At 43.8% G+C, this 22,121-nt stretch overlaps 1 protein-coding gene across 16 annotated transcripts in view; it reads right to left on the bottom strand.

Moving 5' to 3' along the window:
• Positions 1-22,121, bottom strand: part of tcf7l2 (transcription factor 7 like 2) — a 95,844-nt gene that overhangs the window by 46,428 nt on the left and 27,295 nt on the right. For 7 of the 16 annotated variants that reach the window (XM_022742459.1, XM_022742461.1, XM_022742465.1 and 4 more), the window contains exons 4-5: positions 17,981-18,082; positions 10,356-10,415 (exon numbers count right to left, since the gene is read on the bottom strand). The exons of 3 other annotated variants lie outside the window; for them this stretch is intronic. In XM_022742459.1, coding sequence (XP_022598180.1) covers positions 10,356-10,415; positions 17,981-18,082 — 162 coding nt within the window. The remainder of the gene's footprint in view (positions 1-10,355; positions 10,416-17,980; positions 18,083-22,121) is intronic. 6 more of the 16 variants (XM_022742466.1, XM_022742468.1, XM_022742469.1 and 3 more) reach the window with 1 other exon arrangement.

Here is a 22,121-nt window from a genome sequence, read left to right as displayed (position 1 = left end):
AAAAAAAAAAAAAAAAAAAAAAACGCAAATGAATGTATCATTTTTCCCCCCTCACAATTCCTTTTCCGTCGACCCCTCGACAGAGATGTTTACAGATAGCTATCATTCCCCCTCTTTTTCACATTTGCGCTTGGACATGTTTCAAAAGACCGGGCCTTTTCATCTCCCCTCTCGCTGTGAGGAAATTTGCTCCTTAATGGCTTTCAAAACAGGAAGCACAGACAATAAAAAAAAGGAGAAGTGAGAAGAACGCTTCGCTCCCCCCCCCTTTCTCCCCTCCTCCCTACCATTTCTACAGTAGTCACAGACCTGAATTGTAATTACAGCTAAGATAGAAAGTCAAGAACAGAAATATAATATAAAGTGGGTTTCCATCCACATTTTATGCACATTTTCAATTTGTGCAGTGGAAAAGCTGAAAAGCTGAAAACTAAAAATTAAAAATCAAAAATCGTTCTTATCCTTGNTTTTTTTTTCACGGAGTGTTTAAAAAAAAAAAAAAAAAAAAAAAAAAAAAAAATCCTTTATCACTAAGCTGAATACTAAAAGGGTTGTATTGGAGGAATGCACACAGGAATACATTACTGCCAATGTGCAAATCATTCCACTATCAGGCAAATTAGAGCTGATTTTTCACAAGTCTTTATCAATGACCCTCAGAAGAGTGAGGTTGAACTGCTACGGACCGGCTCAAATTACTACTTAGAATGGTCTCTTGCCAAGTACTAAGCGTACTATTTTAATAGTATATGTAGGTGTCTGTTTACTCATGTTGTATTCATAATTCCGCCTCCTGCAGGGCATCCGTGTCCACTGAGTGCCCTTGAACATGCCATGAGTAGTCTTTCTGCGCCTCAACTAAAAAGAGACCTGAAAGACAGCTACACACGCTTCCGCACAGTTGGATAAAACAAACCTTAACCACACAACTCAACCTCACCAAAGAACTAGCTTTTTTTCAAAAGATGTTCAGAAGAGTGTTTTTTTTTTTTTTCTCTCCCTCCTCGTCTTTGCTTTTTCGCTCCCTGGGTAAAACAAATGCATCATTTTTCAGTAAAAAAAAAAAAATAATAAAATAAATAAATAAATAAATAAATAAAAAAATCTTTACTCCCTCCCCTCCCTCCCATTGTGCCATTTCCGTGTATGGAAGCGTTCCCTCCCATTGATTTTCTCCCAGCCAAGGGCCCTACCCAACACGAGCCGCTTCCTTGCTGGTGTCATCTCCTTGTGCCTTTCTGCTTTTAACTGAGTTTTACTCTTGTGGCATAATGTACAACTGCCAAACTAGCGGTGGGGGTGTGTGGGGTGCTATGGGTGTGCAACGGGAGGAAAAACTGATACATGCACTCAAAAGTTTCGGCTATCGATTTCTTTTTGATGCAGATAGGGAAAAAAAAGAGAACTGTTCAAAGCTGCAGAGAGCCTTTTTGATCACCACCACAGTCGAGCCAGTTACTAATGTTGTTGGTAGTAAGGCACAAGGATTGCACGCGTTTGTCTGTGCATTACATTTGCTTTGTTGTGCATTGTGTTGTGGTTTCAGCCTCTGATTCTGTGCGGTCAGAGCGCTTATTAAATGTGGTGACCAACATGCATTCCTGTCAAGGCCAGCCATCATTAATGTGCGCGATCGCCTGGAAAAAGTGTCATTTCCGATGGAGGATGTCAAAGTCGGCAGATTAGGCCTCCAGCTCCAGCTCAGAAAAACACAGTAATAAAAAAATAAAAACCAAAAACTGCAGGCTTGTGAGAAAACATAAAGATGGGCAGGACTCCTCGAGGGAGTAGCCAGTTTTACAGAGCTAAGGAAAAGAAAACGCGTGCATGTGCAACAGAAATGAATGAGTGAACAGTGGAGGAAAAAAAAAAAAAAAAAAAAGAATGATACATGTCGGGAATAATATCCACATATGCAAAAGATAGGATACTGAAATCAAAAGGCGAGAGAGAGCCATGTGCAGAGATCCAGGGATGGAGGGGAAGAGCTAGCAGGAGTATTTCTCAGCCACTGCAGCTCCTCATCCACAGCTTCTGCTCCCCGCTCTGCCGTCCCTCTGTGATGTGTGCCTGTGTCCACTGGGGGCTACAATTAGCCCATCAAACTCATTCCAGCCGGGAATCCACACCGCGGCTCCAATCCCCTTCTCTGGCTCTCCGAAGCCTGGGTTCCTCCAAAGAGACAGGCAACTTGTAAGACTCGGGGAGGTAGCCTTTGATGTGCCAGGTTCTGCCGAGGTCTCCCTTTTTGCTCATATCAAGACTGAGGAGATAAAATAATTAAAATGGCGGGAGAGGCAGGCCGACACCGCACTATGCACTCGTGTGCCATGTGCTGGCCTGTGCACCTACAGGACCCTGGCCTTTACAGGTAGGGGGTGCACCTCAGTATTAGAGCACATATCAGTTCCCCGGTGACTGGTGAAGCAATAACAGGTCACATGCCAGATCAGAGATGTTCTTTATGCCAGTGCTATAAATCTGTCTTGTGGCTTCTCCTGGCTTCTGATTGGCGGGCTCCGTTTCCGTCTGTGTCTGTCAGTTAAGGGCTTTCTACCCTGAAGCAGTAGTTTCACAACCTTTCCTGGCCTGCTGCCCTGTATTTACTTCAGTCCAAAAATCATTTGCCCGTAAATCAATTAGGCAACCGAAAATCAATCAACAATTTTAATAATCCGTTGATTATTTATGTGATTTACCATGCAAAAACCAAGCAAACTTTTTTCTCCCATGTTTTCCATCTCTATTGCAAGAATCTGCTGCTTTTCCAGTTTATATGATCAAATTAAATATATTGAATCATATTAAAAGTTATTAAATTAGCTTTGGGTTTTTGACTCCACATTGGATTATGGGAACATGTGAAAGACATTTTCCCTCATTTTCTGACATCAACATAATCATTATTTTCAGTCCTTAAGCTCATCTGTAAACCTGAGTGTGCGGTTACACTCCAAGCCTTTTTTTTTTTCCTCGTTCTAAAAAGAAAATAGTTATAAATGTATTAATTTTAGAAGTCTTTAGAAGTCGTCCACGATCTCGCCTGCATCTCCAGAGGTCCCGAGTCGTGTCCAGACCCCAAGCTGAACAAACTGTGGGCCAGAGGTTCAGATGGTGTGCTGCGTTACGTTGTGTAAGACACAGCTCCACTTCTGTCTCAGCTCCAGTGGGGCTCAGTGGCAGACAGCCAGGTAATTACACAGCACTGACTACCAGCCCGGAGAGAAAGGCCCCACTACCACACACACACACACACACACAGTCACAAAAACACTTATTTGCATTCACAGAGTATACAGATCACACAACCCCACCTGGACGTACACCATATCTTTCTCCCATTCTCTCTCTTCTGCTTCCTCCTCACACACACACACACACACACACACACACACACACACACACACACACACACACACACACACACACACACACACACACACACACACACACACACACACACACAGGCACAGCCAAACACAAGGACTCCATTATGTCAAGGAGGATTACAATGACTCCAACCTGACCCAGCTCTGCAGCCGCTCTGCCGCTGGCGTGAGTGTGCCTGAATTTACTGTTTGAGGTAAAAAAAAAAAAGACTGTCCACAGTTTAAACAGGTGTGTACTTATGCAGATGCGCAGCTCAAACATGTGGTTTGCATTAGTCGCTGCAGTGGAGCCAAAGAGAGCTTTCCCCTCGAAGCGGTCCAGCCCAACATGTCATTTGGGGTTGGTGATCTATTCACTTTCAATTCCCTGAATTCTGGAAATGGATATTTCCTCAAAATTCCAAAAGGTAGATGTATGAATAATCTATTAAGTTGTACCTCTATGCAAAGTTTGGAGTTGTGAGTAATATCTCAAGAATGTTTTGCCATTGTTTAAGTCGAGGAGTGGAAGCACTGACAGACTTATTGCAGGAGACGTTTGGATGAGAAAAAAATAAATAAGCACATTTTGTATGAATCTCAATGAAGGGACTTCGCAAGAAAAACAGAATACAATGTATCATGTTGGGCATATACCTGCCTCTGTCACATCACAGTTAAACACATTTGTTGATTCAGAATGTAAAGGTGCACAAAGACCCTTTCTTTATAAACCCTTGCAACAGGCATCCAAACACAATGGTGCATAACAATGTCTTGACCCACTCCACCACAGAGTCTGCAAACCGAATGTCACTTCAAGAAGCAGATATTTTATATTATCTTCAAGGCCGATTCCTTTCGGTTTTGTTATTCACTAACCCCAACAGGCTTGTCTGCTCTGAGTTGGTTGAATGTAAAATAGATCTATTCTAAATCAAGAGTGCAATGATAATTCTCTATGGTAATGTGATTAATTCCCATTATCATAAGCACATTAAGATTTCAAAACCTATATATGAAGTTGTAAAGTGCATGAATGTGGCTGGAGTACAGCAGCAACATGGGTTAGTTATTTCATTCTGACATTACAAAAGCACCAAAAAGTGAGTTGGCATAAAGGCGGGCAAATTGCACCAACAAAACGAAAGGGAAGTCATGCTTCAAGGAAGCAGGAGGTATTCTCTCTCCCCTGTTGGTTATCCCAGACGTTTTCCAAAGAAAGAATCTTGTTTAAAAAAAAAAATGTCATGGATTCCAGTGAATGCCAGTGAGAATCAAGCAAGCTATTCATGCTGCCAGTTGATTTAGGCACGCCTCGCTACACACCAATCAGCCCGGCCCCGGCCTCGCCAGCCACTCACTTGTCTGCCATTCCAACACAAGATGGAGACAGTGCCAAAAGTTCCAATTAAAATATCCATTTGTGATGTCTGTGCAGAAAAAAAAAGAACAAAAAAAAAAAAAAAAAACAAGTACCAGGCTTTTTCGATAGCGTAGGAGAAAATACAACAAAAGCTGCCAAAATTCTGTGGACAAGCCACATACTTAAGAGTTTTCTGTCTACACAAACTAAATAAGTATGAGGAGTGTGTATGTAGGCAGAATGTTTGTGCGCGAGAAAGGGAGACAGACAGAGCGTGTGCGTGCACGGGAGTGGGAGCGTCTTGTTATGGAGGAACAGAGCATGTTGCAGATAAGAGGGCGACGCTGTTCAAAGAAAAAGGCAGGCCGGTAAAGTGCGCGCCGATTCGACATCATTGCCTCGCTGTCCCTTAATGAGCCTGGAGAGGAAGTCTGGTGTCCATCGAATCCGCTCCTGTCTCGCTCCAATCACGCTGCCGGGCTTTTTATTCAAATCTCACACCAAACTGTCACACAGCCAGTCTGGCCGCGCTGTTTATCTTACTCCAGGAGGATGTTAACAAGACAAATGAATGAATAAATACACAAATAATGCGTTTAGGTAATGTTAATAATGAATGAAATGGAAGCTGCTTTTTGACAGTAACGCTGCACTAAGGATTCTTCCCAACTTTGGTGACAGGCTTGTTTATTCTTTTCCCAGCATGCAATTCTCTGCATCTTTCGAAGGCAACGTCTGGCCAATGCTGAGCATCTATAGCACATCTCGCTGATGAGAAAAAGTGCTCTGACACATTACTTTAGACTTCTCTTCCATGAAAAACAGCCCATATACCGTCAAGATTGAGCCATTCCCCCCTTCATCCAAAACCTCTCGTATGATGATCCTTCTTAATCTCATGGAATCCAGGTCTCCTTTTCACCCCATCACACTTCCCTTCTCCTATGACATGACAGATATCAGTGATGCTTTAGCAGGCCATTCAGATAGACAAGATTTCTTTTTTTTTTTTTTTTTTTTTTTTTAAAGGCTGGATAAATTGATACAAAAGCATGTGCACACCTGCACAGGTATGCAAGAGCAGTCAAATCGCAGCGTCACCTGCCTCAAAGAAGTGTCCCAAACTTCCAGGACTATTAGAAAAAACAAAAAAACAAAACAAAAAAACAGGAGCGGGGGAAAAATGCTCAAAGAAACTGACTGGGTAGGAAAATAAGTCTCACATCAAATTCCTTCCCCGGGCCGAGACAAAAGCAGGGCCTGGCATTCAGACACCGTCGACTACACAGACGGAGAAGACAGAGGAGAAAAAAAAATAAAAAATAACAACACGCACATCAAAACCAGAGCCAAACAAATCCGAGAAAAGTTCAGATAGGTCTTCATTGGAACTGCCGGGAGGAACAAAATCAAATAAATTGGGGGGTTAGTTTCGTTCAGGCTGGCCCGACAAATCTCAAAACACTGTTTAGAATATATGAGGAAGGTGACATAGGACGATGCTAAATGACTAAGAAAGCAGATACCCGGTGTTTACCCCTGCAAACTCTAAAAGAGAAGCCCCTCTCCTGTTATGAAGTGGGTGGGAGCAGAAAAATGAATTCGAGGCAGCTTAAGTGCTCTCTGGAATCACTCAGCATTCCGCCGTCCTCAACACACACACATCCACAGAGTTCAAATTTGACTGTGACAGTGTGTTCATCCATAACTGTAAATTGTTCTTTGGGGAATTTGGCGGGCCTTCATACCCCCCCCCCCCCCCCCGTCAATCTTTCCCCACTCTACTCCTCTCCCCCTTCCAGAAAGCTGTCTCTATCACTCTCTATCACAAGCTGCTTGTTCATACTTCATGTATACAACAGACAGTCGCCCGAGCAATAGTGGGATCGCTCAATGCTGAGCCAGAGAGATGATCTGGATCTGGAGATTACGGTGAAGGACGCTGCAATAGCTTCTTCATTTATCTTAGTACTTCCCTGGTATCCCGCAAGGTATGGCTACCGGGGCCGGTACACGGTTTAAATATTTTGAAACAGGAAATCCTGAACGGCTTCAAGCGTCAAAGCACCTGAGCACCAAACCTTCCCCGGTGCTAATGAATTCAGTCCTGCTCAGTGATAATAAAAAAGTATTTGGACCGTTCACGAAGACTGACTGAAGCTTTCTAGCTCACACGAACACTGTGTATTCTTAAAGGCCTTATTACGGCAAGTCAGTGTACTAGAGTTCTCCTGGAGAACACAAACTATTCTTTAACTTATAACTTAAATGTCAAAAGTCGAGCAGGTGAATTAAGCACCCATGAACATAACTTCTGGCGACGGTAGATCTTGCTCTGCTCAGGCGGGGAACCTGTAAATGCGCTGCTATGCCGAGGTTGCAGAGCAGAAGGAGACCGCCATCGCCAGCTGTAGTTAGCATGCTAGCTGTTTAACCGCTAACAATGATCAGGTTAGCAGCAATTCAAACTTTTAAACAGTGACTCAAACAGGATATCCCATGCACTGCTTACACACTAAAAACATTTGACAAACTGCTACCCCTCCGCCACCTCTGCCACTTTCCACACTTTTAGTCTGGTTGTTGTTGTAGGAAACTGACAGCTTCCTACATATAGAGAAAGCCTGACTTTTCTTTGCTGTGATTGGTTGGCTCAAATACATACAAAAAATGCATGCTCCTCTAGAAAAAGTCAAAAACAAATGTTGTACTCCAGAAAGGCTGTCGGTTTGTAAGAAGCACAACGGTGCACACACACCCTATAGTTGTAAATTTTCAGCTCAATCTTTTAGCTGAAAGGGCAGTGTTTTCATGTACCCACAGTACATGCATGCTACAACACATGTGTGGGCACATGTGCCGGTGTCATAACACTCAAGAGCCAAAAACTGCTCTGCATTCTGCGGGCCACCCCCTGGGATATTTACCAAATCACTTCACCCTGTTCTCAAAAGTTCACTTCCAAACTTCCTGGAAAAAGGAGCAGATATTTCTGAGGAATAACAAAGAGGGTTAGTGAGAGTAATAACATTGTGTTTAATCCCACACAATTCTGCCTCGTACCAGAGTGAGAACAGCAAGCCAAAAGGGACTTGCAGCAAAAACAAATCAGCGCTCCTGCAGACGGATGTGTGTTAGCAACGCATAACAGCAGAATTAAGTGTCAGGGGTTTATCTATAAGAAAAATACCACAGTTTACCAAACCTGCGCTTCATCCAGTAGGAACCTACTGTTGAAAAACAAGCTGAACTAAGGTTGAATAAGAAAAGTTGTCATGTATTAACACTGTTTCCCTATTCCCTCTCAACCCCCCCCCTCCCTGCTCCCTTCTTCTGTTTCCACGTAGTTCCCCTCCTCTTTGTGGCTCAGCTCAGACCTCAAACTCTTCCATGCTGCTGCTGGGAAAAAGAAAAAAAAAATGAGGTCACGGATCGCCTTACTCCAGCCTGCCTCCGTATGGTCACAGCCCCCCCCCCCCTCCTGTCCCCTCCCCTCCCCTCCTCTCCCGCCTCACCTTCCCCTCTCACTCAAAACCTCATTCCATCACTGTGGCCAAATCCGCCTCATCCATCCTCCCTCCCTCCCTCCCTCCCTCCCCCTGTTTCGTTTCTTGCCTCCCTCTCCACTCCCACCCTTCCCGTGCCCTCGGCCCAGTGCTAATTGGTAAATCTGTTGAACCATGCCAGCCCCAACAATAAGACACCTGGAGTTCTGTCAAAACAAGTTTCTCTGTGAAACGGCCTCCAGTGTTAATACAGTAGCGCAGGGAGCTGCTGAGTCTGTTGTCGCTCTTGAGGCCGGCCGCAGAACGGAGCCGGGGATCACGCTATCTGGGGAAATTAGTCAAAGATGAGTGCACTCGACTGTCAGTCTGTCAGGAGTGGTTCATCATAAATTAGATTATTTATCAATATAATTTCTGAACCTTGATCCTGGCTCTTTGTGCAAATGAACTATGACCAAATCATGATTACCACATCTCTCTAAAGCCTGCTGAGTGTCATTTTTTTTTTTTTTTTTTGATCCTCCTGCTCAGTATTGGCTCCACGCGCGCCTGCAAGTCCGATCTCTGGGTTAAATGGGTTCATGTCATTGTATGCAAACACACACACACACACACAAAAAAAAAAAAAAAGAAAAAGAAAAGTTATCTAACCTGAAGTGACCTGGCTCCGACTACCTGTCATCTAAAACTCAGGTCACACCTTAGATGCATGGATACTACATATGCACTGGAGTAGACAAAGGTGTGTTTGTAAGACACAAACACACATACACACAGAGAGACAGACAGGCACACCCAACAGTGATCCTGCCAGACCTTGTCAAACAAGTTCTAGCAAAGGCGCTTGTATAAGAGAGGGAGGGGAGGGAGGCAGCATGTTGACATGGGGAGAGGAATGTTTTTTGGTTTTTTTTTTTGCTTCTTCTTCCTTTTTTTTTTTTTTTTGTTTTAAATCCTTGTAGACTCCACCATCATATTAATAGCTGTTTGCACAATCAAGCATGGTTTACCTTCTTTCTTTTTCCTTTTTTTTTTTTTTTTTGAAGGACTCATGTTATTTACCGACAACAAAGGCCCTGCAGAGTGTGCAAAATCAACAAGCAATTGATTAGTCAAACAATTCAAGTAGGCAATCCACAGAGCCATGGTCGCCTCAGAGGAGATTAATAAGTTCCCCTTTGGGCTTCATAATGCCAGCCTCTTTCTAGCTTCACAGAGCCTAACTGAAGCAAACCAAAACAAGGCTTACTGATGTCCTCAGCATGTTAGCTCTGCAGTAAAAAAAAAAAAAAAAAAATCAAGACAAATTTTACCTTTGGGCTCCAGTTTCTTTAAATTACAGCTAGTATTCGAGGGATTGATTTACAGAGGATTCTGGCCTGTAACACTATTTCGAATTAGAGGGGGACATGAAGTATTTAATCTGAATCTTCAACCGAGGGACATAAACTGTGTGTTATTGCCCCATCTATCTCTCCGCTCTTACATCCAGATGCTGTTAATAGAGAGAAGTCTTCAAAACAGCTGCGCAAAAGAAATACAAACAAAACTGAAAGACTCCCATCTCCTGCTGGTGGATTCTCAGCTTATTCAAACCAAATACATCCACGTCTTTGTGACAACTACTCCCGAAGCTGAAAAAGGATGTTGTCATTAAACCGGAGCGATCCAGAAACCGAGACCCGTTCGGCATAGGACAAACACAGAAGGCAAACAGAGAACTTAAAACACAGAAATGAGTTAAAAGCCAAAAAACGAATCTGGACGAGAAGACAACTCGACTCCCTCGTGAAAGCTGGACAGTCTTTGTTTAGTGTTTAAAAAAAAAAAAAATGTAAGTAAGCACATTGGTCAAATGTATGAGGCCTCCCACACAAATATCCAATCACGGGGAACTGGCATTTTAGACATTAAAAAGCACATCAGCATCAAAGCAGCAGCACTGAATTAGCACAAAGCGCAACACAGCATGATTATCATTCATCATCACCAGAGATTTAGGTTTTTCATTCATTATTTTTTGCTTTTAAATCATCAATTATCAGTTGTTAATTTGTGTGTGGAATCAACCAAAAAAATCCAACAAGATATTTTTGGAATTCAAAGGTCTCTCACCAAATGAAATTGGTGAAGGCTCAGATCTGACTGTCCGGGGAATTCCCAGCAGAAGGGCCCCTGAAAGGCAAAGATGGACGTTCCCAAGTCACACAATTATATCAGCTCTCCATCTCTCCTCCGCTCTCTCTCATACACACACACACACACACACACACACACACACACACAAACACACACACACACACACACACACACACATACACACATACACACAAACATGCACATCTGCACACAATCCCAGCCAACAGGGTTTTATGCAAAAGAAAACGTGTTCTCCCCAGGAAATAATGCATCCCCTGGCTTTTTAGTTATTTAAACTACTACCTCACCTCTGCTGGCTCAGCTTTCTCCTGGGTGTATGTTCGGCACCATTATTACTGATTTTACACAGAGAGAATAGGAGAACACTGGCTCTGCGACTGGTTACATGGCTGTTGGTGCTGGCTGGCTGGTTGTTAAAACGATATCTCACTTCAGTAGAACAATTTAACTTCCTTAAGCATCCGCACCATCACAGACGCTCGGGAGCAATCGGCTGGTCTGGGGATCCACTGTCACCACCGAGGCAGAGGAGTAGGCAAGTGCCACAGCCATGTTTTTCTTGATTTTAGAGATGCTAAATGAGTTTTAAATGGACTACGGATCCCCAGAGCAGTCATTTCTGATATTTTTATTACTGCACTTTGCGCACTGGAATTGAACTGCCTTGCCTTGTCCTACTATCTGTTTAAATACAAGTTTCTTTAGAGGAGGAGGCATTCAGAGGTTACCCCTGATGGATTTGTATCTACTGCCCCTAATAGCAAAAGAAAAAAAAATAAATAAATCCCTCTGACAGATATCTAGAGATGACGAAAGAAAGAAAAAGAGGGAGAAAATAAGGAATGGGAGATATAGATTTCCTACAGAAGAAAAGACATGGTGGTAGAAGTCTCAGAAACATGCAGAGAAAAGACACAGGGCCTTTAGTTTACTGAGGTGCTCCAGTGCGCAGAAGCTGCTGTGCAGGTCGTTTTCTCTGCACAAAGATCACTGGGTTCTATTTGTACTTGTGCTTGAACCTGAGGCCAGCTTGATAACTTTTCATAACAGCTAGACGGTGAACACTGTGGTTATTGGTAAAACACACACACACACAATTACAGACACAAATATGTATTATCCTTTTAAATGTGCGTGTCCAACATAGAGTCACACGTTCCATGGGGTAGGTTAAGTTCACAGGGGTTATATATCGGTCAAATACCACAGCAAGGAAAGAAAAGACGACAATGGCCCTAGAGCTACTCTCACTCTCACTCACACACACACACACACACACACACACACACACACACACAGAGAGAGAGAGACAATACAAAAAGCTGCTATTCACATTTCCTACAATCAGATGTTGTAATGGAGAAGCTACTGAACAGTGTTCTTAACAAATCCAATATACACATGTGAGGAAAGAAATGTGTGAAATTTGACATTTTAATTCTGGTCATTTGGCCCTTGGCATTAGCGTCGATATTAAAGCTAAATGGCATGTTTACTTTAAAATGTTTGGGTATTCTGTGAAGTCCGTAAAGGAGTGTGAAGACTCTTCAGTCACTGTTGTTGTGGTATTGTTGCTGACTAAGCCAACACTGAGTGGATTGTCTGTGGGAACAAGCAGCCGTCCTCGTCCAGACTGCTGGACAGATACAATGACTGAGGTGCTCTCATTTTCATTGTCACAGCTCCCGGGCCTGACGCCACGTCTCGACGGCCTCAGATTTTTGGCCCGAGCCGATGATGTAAGCGTGACCCCATGAACAAACATCTTGTCTGGAGGAGACAGTGAGAGACAGCTGACTGGCACAATGGCCTCTATCTGAGGTTTGGATCACGTGCCGAAAAGAACTGGGTGACATAGATCAAATCTTCGATCAGTAAATATCATGATACACTACACTCTGTGGAAACTAAATTTATACACATGAGAACCAAATGGGAATGACTGTTACATCACCCAATCCTACATGCACAGAGCATTTTGCAACTGACCACATCGATAAATAAATGTGTGAGACAAGAGCTTTCCCTTGCAGCAAAGGTTAGGGGTGGATGGAGGGATGCATGCACAGAAAGAAGACAAAAGGAAAGGAGAGAGGTTATTTGGAGAAGCGCTTGAAATGCGGAGGGAAAGAGCAGCTAAAGGTCACCATAAGTCAGGATAGAGAAAGCCTTCTAGGTAAAGCCTGTGGACAGTGTGTGTGGGTGGTGCCTGCTGTCCGTGGGGTCGCTCATTAACAGCTGAGGAGACCAGGCCTCCCAGAGTCCTGAGCAATTGTTTGACCAGCCCAGGTGCATGGCCCATTCAGACCACAGGAAGCCCCCTTTATCCCCGTTCCTCCAAAATGGACAGAGAAGCGGTCAAGGAGGATGAATGTGATCCAGGCTCTGTCTTTTCTAACACTAACCTAGAGTAGCAGTCGCATGCCCATGCAGTCCTTTGGCCCATTGTAGGGATCCACAGAGTTATTGTGGCATGTCTTTTCTGAATGCTTGGCTAAATGTTCTGGGGTTTTTTTTTGTTTTTTTTTTTATAATATCAAAAACATGTCTGTCTTTTCACACAGCCCCTTTCCAGTACACATTCTTCAGAGAAACGAGTGAGAGTGAATGGGAATAAAATAAGCATGTTCAGTAGTTGTAAAGGCTCAGGTGGGAGGTCTTACACGCCGTAAAAATGGCCAGATTCCATCACTTCCTCCACACTAATTACCATACACTTGGAACAAGTGCCCTCCCTCTCTTCATCCCTGGGCTTCACTACCTCTGACACACACACACACACACACACACACACAAAAATATACACACCCTCACACTAACAACACAGTGAGGTGCAGTTGGGAAATGGTTAACACTCCAGCCGTCCCCTGCTGCCAGTGAAAGCCCACAAAACAATGGAGACATTGTTCATCCAGGGCTAGGCTCTAGACTCTAAGGCTGTGTATGCGTGTGTTTGTCTGTGTGTGTGTATGCGTGTGTTTGTCTGTGTGTGTGTGTGTGTGTGTGTGTGTGTGTGTGTGTGTGTGTGTGTGTGTGTGTGTGTGTGTGCACGTGAATGTCAGGAAAGTGTAGTTTGTGTGTAGGCTCTTAACATGTGCATGTTTCTGCCCTAATTCCCAGAATGACAAATTAAGAAATGTGATTTAATAAAAAAATAAAAAATAATGACTTATGTTAAAAATGCTTTTGGATCACATTGTAGAGTTACTGTTCTTTAGACTTTTCAGCCAAATGATGTCATGACATGACCAACACGAGCCAGGACTCCTGCCGAGGCCTTTACCGCTCCATTGTTGATGCTATCACACTTTAAGTAGTGGATTTATAAAACAATCTGCTATGGTATGTTATGTTGTGTTATTGGGTTAATGCAATAATCAGCCTACATAACAGAAGTGTGAAAGTGGTCCAAAACACACACACAGACACACACACACACACACACACACACACACACACACACACACACAAAAACACCACTTCCTAAATTCATCCATCACTGCCTGCTGCTAAGTATCCACCAAGACTCTTTAAGTCCACCATGTCAAATTAAAACATCACAATAAAAGGCATGTTGACAAAGCAAGGACTGTTTATGATCTTTCCCTCAGGAGCTGTGTGAGGCATAAGAATGTTTCTGGGAGTCTCTGCCTCAAAAAAAATAAATAAATAAAATATAAAAAACATCAATAGGTGGATAAATATTGAATAACGTTCAGCCAATGGCATAAAAGTTCAGCGGCGGCAGGTTTGGAGGCTGCCTGCGGGGTGGTCAGGCACTTCAAAAAGGTCCTGCGTGGCCCCCTTTGAGAGCATGGTAAACAGGGGCATATAGCGTGCCCTCAGAAAGACCAGCCGGCGTGAGGTCACTTCCTCTTTTTCTAGGCCGACCCTCAAGTATTCCACCTCGCCTGAGCCTTCCAGCCAGGCCGTCAGTCTGCCTCTCCACCCCGGTCCACCCCCCACCTTCCCCACCCTTCCATCGCTCTCCTCAGCCACAACTTTCTAACAGGCTTTATCTACAGCCATCTATATCTCTCCTTCTATCTCTCACTGTCTGTCTATTGTTGTTTCAACTGTGTCAGGGTCACTCAGGCTTCAGATCGCTGTTATCTAGCAGGCCAATCGACGGCTTCTTATCACTGCCAATGCAGCCTGCTAGCGCTCCAGGCAGGGAGAGGTCAAGGTGCCCGAGTGTTTCTTCGCATTTGTAAACAAAAAGAAACTACCGTTTACAGCCCAATTTATTGATAAGGGGATCACGTACTGGAACATGCCGGCGTCCTGTAGTAAAAAAAAAAAAAAAAAAAGCTTGACTGATTGAGTGACACCAGCAGGAGTCCGTGTGGGGTTATCATTGGCATTCACGATGCTGTCCACAGTAATCTGTCTTTTCTATATGTACGACAGCCAGTATGATGCAAACCAGCGAAACATTCAATCACACTTCCTTCTCAGTCAGAGGTGGATGCTGGAGCAGGATGGAAGGGGCGCCAACAATACAAGCTGCATTTCACATTCAATTTCATCACTTGTGCCAACAGCGAGTTGTGTGCCTATGCAGTGATGCTGCAATGCCTCTGATCTTATCAGCCTGTGTACTCTATCAAACAGATCACACTAGGGCCGGGCAATATGACCACAAATATTACAATATATTCTCTCTTATTGATCAGTGTCAGAACTAATTACGATATGCATTTAACGGCGCTCCCGCCGCTCCGTGCTGCTTTCGCCTTTCTGCTCAGAGCTAAAGCCCCTAAAAAAAAAAAGACAAAAGAAAAGAGAGAAAGCAGACGGTTCATTTAAGTTGATATTTATCATCAACTCCAACCGTTTTTCTTGACCTTGCCAAGACATCTTTGGAATTCGAAATAGTCTCTTCACTTCATTAGCGTCTGAGGTTTTGCTAAAATCGCCTCATCATCTGCGGTCAGAAACCTCAAATCCCAATCACGTTCAATTGTCGTTCCTCGGCCCGCCTGTGCCCAAAATTGAACAGAAAATCCAATAATGGATAAGAAAAAAAACTGTATTTTTGACTTGACCTCACTGAATGTAGTATGCATACTATACCAAAACCTCAGAAGCACTGGCAAATTTCTGTTACTGTTAAACCACTGTTCACAATTTATTGTTACTTTAATCCAAGCTTCAGCTTCATCTGGCATGATATCCCAAACTATGATCTGGAAATGTTCTCATATCCCAGGAAAAGTTGGTAGTAATTAACACGATGTTCACGACACAGTTGCTCAGGATTTTGTCAAAGTTGAACCAAAAACAATTGCCAACAATTGATTGACGTTTTACAGTTTTGCTCAACCTCTACTTTTTCACCAACATGTTCATTTTTACGTGTCTCAAATCTATCATTCATCACCAATCTTCCTATCATCTTTTCATGCAACTCATTGGGTACAATCACAGCGTTTTATTGTTGTGAATCGGTATCTAACTTCAACGATGTGCGAGCTTATTTTTTTCCATTTGACTGGTTGTCCATCTTTTGTTGTTTCAAGTCTGTTTTCGCCCCACAGCCAGTTTCTGTTTTTGTGATGAGTAGCTGGTGTTGTCTGTTTGTTCCAAGCCTGTTAAGTGTTGCACACTTGCCTGTTTGTATTACAACTGTCTGTGGACATTGTGAAAAACAGATCCTTAAATTTAGGGTTTCAAAAAAAAAAAAAAAAAAAAAAAAAAAAAAAACATCCAAAAATATATTGTTTTAATTATGGATCATTTTAGAACCCAAGTCATCGTTAAGCAATAAAATAAAACGTATATATAACAACAGAAATGTATATAAAATGCGTCATAACGTCACTAACACATTCTAAAAACTTGTGGCTGCAACCATTACACTTTACTTTTGTTCTAAAACTTCCTGAATCGTACAGCAGCAGGAGTTTAGGTGGATGTGAGGTGGTGAGTATTTACAGCCATATGACTCATAGCAGGATAAAACCTCAAGTATTTACCTGCAGCTTTTGCTTCCTACAACCAGTTTAATGACTTCATAGGAGCTGGGACTTTTTCAGCGTCTCCTAAAATAACAGAGTAAGAAGAGGCCCCTGAACTCTTTGGTATAAAAATAACAGCAGCATCACAGGGGGAGATAAGGAGGGCCTTAGCTGGGCTTGTTTTGTTCAGAACAACACTGTCATCTCGAGCTCTTTGTCTTAAACGCAACTTTTGACAAGGTTTCTGTTTCAAATATACAACCTTGTCGACTCCTGCTATTTTAAGATGTGCTTAACTTAAATTGGCAAAATACCAAGGAGGCCTCGGCTCACCAACTTCTGAGTAACTGTTTGAGATGGGTTTTTATTACAGACCGTAAAACTAACTGAACTGATCAAATGTCAAATGTGACTCAGAGGGACACCGTTTCTTGACAGTGTAATTTGTGCGATAAAAATTATCACTGCCTTCCGCGTGAGCTCCAGAGCCATGACGACGCCTGACTGCGTTGAAGCACAGAGTACATAAACAAAAAAAAAGAAAAAAGAAAAAAGAGGGTCATCTGTGTGTCATTAGCTCCAGCGCTGAACTTTTACCACAGGAGATGCTGCATTCAAGAGCACACAAACTTGGAAGGCCTCTCCATCTAAAATCGTTATGCGCTTTTCAAATTTTTCGTGTTCATAACAATATGTAGAAGATGCACCACTCCAAAACAAAAAAGTGAAACAACTGTGCCAATAATGGCCGAGGGCATTCATGGTCACCTCATTAATTCTGCTCAGTCCCCACTCTCATTGATTTTCCTGGCTCGCTAACCCCGTGACCACATACGTACACCTCTCTATGTTCAACCTTTTCACTGACCTCCTGAAAACTTTATGCCTTTGGCTAACTGCTAAGTTCACATCCAACTGTTCATTCTAGAGCTGCTAGCCTCTTAGATATTGACATGCCTGGGGTGGATGCTCTGTTATGTGTATGTGCTGCATATGCCCCTATGGCGGTCCAGCCAACTCTCCTGCCAGAGTACTCCTCCAACTCCATGGATAGGGTAATCAATGTTGAAGGAGCGCCCACACTTTCTTCAAAGACAGCATGTTAGCAGCCCAGCGTAAGCTCATTCTCATGAAAAAAAAGTTGTCAACATGAGACCGGTTTTTCATTATCGTCCAGCTCGGTACAAAGCCGAGCTGGGAGTTATCATTTTCTCTGGGATTACAGGCGGCGTGGCTGTCCGAAGAACAACTGCTGCACCTGCCACAGTGGCGGCCCCCAGCGCCATCCGCCTTCGTGATCACTCACTAACGAGACAAAAGCACTACTCTCTGCAACCCACAAAACTTTCATTGTCAAAATTTGCACGTATAGAAGAAGAAGTTTACATAAAACTGACTGGGCTCCTTAGTGACTGTGATTTACGGGTAAATGCAAACAAATATGCATTTTTCCAGTTAAAGCATCCATTCATTGGGAAAAAGGGGGAAGGGCTTTAACACTGAAGATGTTTTCAGGATGGATGAGAGAGGAGGGAAAGCAGGGTTTGTTTGTCTTTCTGTCATGAATAAGGGAAGAAGAGCTGGTGAAAGAGGAAAAGTACCGAGCGGAGTGTTACTTACAACGATGTGTGCCGGTGACGGGGACCTGGCATCTTTAAGTGCTTGTCTACTTTGAAGACCTCCTGGTTGAACATCTAGCAGGGGCCATTTCATCTGTAGGTACTGAATGGCAGAAAGGAAACAGAATGGAAAGAAAGAAACAAAACATGTTAACAATGCAGAAAGCAAAAACCAAAAGAACAAATCAAAAATAAGACAAAAAAAAAAAAAAAAAAAAAAAAAAAAAAAAAAAAAAAAAAAAAAAAAAAGGGAGACGACATTTCTTGACGGGTGTATGGGTGTGGAAACTCAAAAACATGGAAAAGCAAATAAAGATCTTAAAGGCGGATGGTGGATGGGGTGAAGATGGTCTCGAGCATGCATCCGCGAGTCCAGCAGGAGTGCACACAGTGGTTGTGTAAACCAAATGACTTTTCTTTTTTTTTTTTTTTTTTTTCCCAGAAATATACAGCACTAAACTTAAGCGTTAGTGACAGGCTCCTTCACAGAGAGGAGGAATTCGAAAGTAGCCGAGGAGTGGCTTTAGATTTCATTAGGTCACTAATTTAGAGCTGGGGGAGGGGCAGGAGTTAGGGGGAGTATTGTACACAGCTTATGGCTTTAAGATGACCTAATGTCATGAATGTGACTGTTGTCAGAGTTTTACTGGAACCCATAAAGAGGTTAAAGTGTGGCGTCTCTCCACACTCCTCTGAGGCTAAACCTCCTGACTGCCCCCATAAATGATTGACTTGGCCTCTATCAGAAGTCTCTCTCTTTTTCTCCCTCCCACCCACCCACCCTCTCTCTCTCTCTCTCTCTCTCTATCGCTCACACACATAAGCACAGAAAACCAGATAAGCAGAAACAAGGGTCATGAGAAACATCTGTCTGTGTTATAAACTGGGTGGAGTCCTTTTAATTTGATGACATGTGCTGTGTTGACTGTTCTACCTAAAACGGTCTACTTTGTGCCTCGTCCGAAAATGAGCAGGAGGGGCTCTTGTCCTCGTCGTCTCGTATTCAATCACAATAAAAGCCTGACAGCAACTAACGATCCAAAGCTGCCGCCATCAAAAAATAAATACTTTGCACAAATTCAAGTAGCCATACAGCAAATTCCCTGCAGATTTCCGCTACTGACTGCTGGTGTTGACTTTGCTACAGCATGTGGTCCAAGCTCTTGCTTATCAATGTCATGGCCACCTAGTTTGAGGGACAGAGGTCACAGCAGCTGTTTCAGCTCTGAGGCCTTTTGGAAGGGCTCCGGCGCTAAGAGGTGAAGGGTCTGAAAACTGTAAAAAGGGGAAACTGGTGCGGAACTCGATATCAGCTGTGAACGGTGTAAAACCAAAGACCTTTAATAAAAAAACACTTGCCTCAGTGTCTTCCTGGATTCCCATACAATGAAAGTTGCTAAGGCAATGACAAAGTAACTCTAAAAAAGATGCATAAAAAATAAAGCCTTTATTGACAATGTGTATTACATTTCACACACTCAAATGAATCCTAATAAAATCCTAATTCTGGCATTTTAAAACAAGATTGTGTCGAGCATTTCAAAAAGAAAAGAACAAGAACAGAGACGGGAACAATTACTGGTGCTGGCTAATTAATACAAAGGAAGCTTGTGTAACCTTAGTGCCACAGAAGGCAAATGCAGAGTCATTAAAAATGGGAATGGAGTAAACCCCGCATTAATATACTTAAGACTTGGATCTGGGCATATGATGCCATCTGGGCAGAAAATGTCAAGAATATCAAGTAATCTTTTAAACAGCCTTTCTGTCTGAATCATATTAACTTGGTGTCTTGGTGACAAAAGGTTTTGCTGTTATAAATTAGAACCACTCGGTGCAACCATCGCCCAGTCCTCCCAGTCCTCTAACATAGTCTATGAAGTGCAGAGGGAGCAGAGCTATGTCTCTCTTGTTGCAGTTTGGCTCCCGTACGGAGAGGCAGGTACATTAATTCAATTTGTGTTGCCATTCAGCAAGGGTGACCACTAGTTTGTATGCATGTCTGAGAGAGAGAGTGTGTGTGTATGTGTGTCAGAGCTGGTCAGAGAGTGAGTGTGTCGCGACCCTTCCCGAGACTGTGTCTATATCAGTGGTAATTAGCGAAGAGTTCACTGTGGGGTGCCTGCCAGTGGTAGACGCTGGAGGGAGTTATTGACTCCATGTCCTCGGTTGCAGCCCCTGCTAAGGAAAAAAAAAACAGTTTGCTGCCTGGTCTTTCTCCACCACTACCACTCATTTATGACCCCAAGATGGCTTTTACTGCTAAAAAACTGGGTTTGTTTATGCTTGTTTGTATGTCCTGCGAGTGGAAAAAGGAAAGGTTGTAAAAACTCCAGAGTTGAGGTCTTGTGGGTTTTTATGGACCCCCCACACTGGGTATTAATTGCCATGAAGGGGAGAGAGGAGGAGGGAAAAGGAGGGGGGTGGTGGTGGTGTTGTAACAGGAAAAGAGGAGGAAGAGAGTGACGGGGCTGCTGTCATCTATGAGGTAATTCAAGACAGTGTCCATTGGTGCCAGAAGGGCTAGAAGATAGGGTAGTGCTGCAGAGAAAGAAAAAAAAAGTGGTGGGGGTGTGGGGGGGGGGTTCTTGTCCATGGGAAAGTCCTGCCGTTGCGTGTGCGCACATGCTCACACATGCAAATATTCAAACACAGCTGCAGCTGGCAGAAGGGTCGAGAGGACATTCTGAGGAGATGGGTAAGGAGCGTGAAGGTGACACCCCTGAGTGTGGCAATGGGGTAGAGAGACTTTGAAAGACTACAGAGATAGGGAGGGTGCCGGAGCGCATGCCCTGACAAGTGGCTCCTCTTCAGCCCCAGCTATTGCAAATGTTCTCACACACTAATCTCTCCTGCAGGTTTTACAAGCATGCCAAGGAAAACGGAGCCCTGGCAAGCACCGGGCTTTCCGACCACCCCCTTCTTGGCCTCCTTCCTCTCTCGCTCTCGCTCTCTCTCTCTCTCCCTCCACCCGCCCTTCTGCCTTGCTAACGGACGCACCGCCTGGGCTTGACTAGGCCCATGACCTGTGACCCCTCTCTGCTGCTCCAAGCCCCTCCCAGTTCCCCACTCTGCGACCTGAAAACTCTCCTGCTATGAGGGGGCCCCCCGGGTAACTCAAGAGCCATTCCAATGTGACAAATTGCTCCGGAGTTCCAGGATAACTCTCTCTTCTCCTCTGTCCCCCCCCCCCCCCCCCCACACACACCACACACACACACACACAAACACTAACCAGCCCCCCTTGACAGACCCCCACCCTGTAAGAGCCACCCAGTGGTTGTGCTCCAGCTCCAGAGTTGTGCAGCAGACGCCCCCCCCCCCACTCTGTTCCCTTCCCCTACCCTGTGCCCCTCCTCGCCTGGCCAGACCCACAATGGGAGCTGAATGACTCAATTGTCTCTGATGAAGTGAAAGACAAGGGAGTCCTCTAAATCCTTACAGAGGGATGAACTCACTCTCACTGTCCCGCTTCTCCTGTGCACTACTGCTTTCCCAAGCATAAGAAGGGAGTTGGTGGGTGGGTGGGGGCAGGAGTTGTTGACCATGGCTATGACAAATAATCATTTCCACTATTGATTATTTTGTCTGTTATTTATCAATTCGAGCAATTAGTCTATAACATTAGTCAGGAAATAAAAAGAGCCCAAAGTCACTTATACTTTTTGATGATTGATTCTCTGTTGATCAATTCATCTCCCGCTTGTTTTGTCACTCTACTATTTTTAAGTGTGTAGCGACTTTGCTGGACTGCTCAGCCATACGTGAGTGACTCCTGCTGCACCAGGGCTTGGCATGTTATGAGCTACAGAGTGTTAACCCAGATCCACACCGACTGTCATCGCAGTGAAAACAAGCTGGGGCCCTGGTCCCGGTGTCACAGCTCGTGGCGGAGGGGAGAGCAGGTTGAAGACAAATGGAAGGGCATCCTGAGCGCTCACACATCATCCTCACACGTCCGCACACTAACACTTCCACACACTGTTGTTACTAATTCAACAAGCTGCCAACAGAAGCAATTTGGCCTGAAACACTCCTTCCTGGTACCAGCGCTAGACCTCTGATCCTCCCAAAAATAAACCTTTTTTTTTTTTTTTTCAACATCCTATCAAACATTACCCAAACGTCAATATGTGCCATTG

Source organism: Seriola dumerili, unplaced genomic scaffold (genome assembly GCF_002260705.1).
Source record: "Seriola dumerili isolate Sdu_G_001 unplaced genomic scaffold, Sdu_1.0 BDQW01000068.1, whole genome shotgun sequence".
Taxonomy (NCBI): domain Eukaryota; kingdom Metazoa; phylum Chordata; class Actinopteri; order Carangiformes; family Carangidae; genus Seriola; species Seriola dumerili.
Note: the sequence above shows the minus strand (reverse complement) of the source record. Positions and strands in the feature narration are given on the sequence as shown.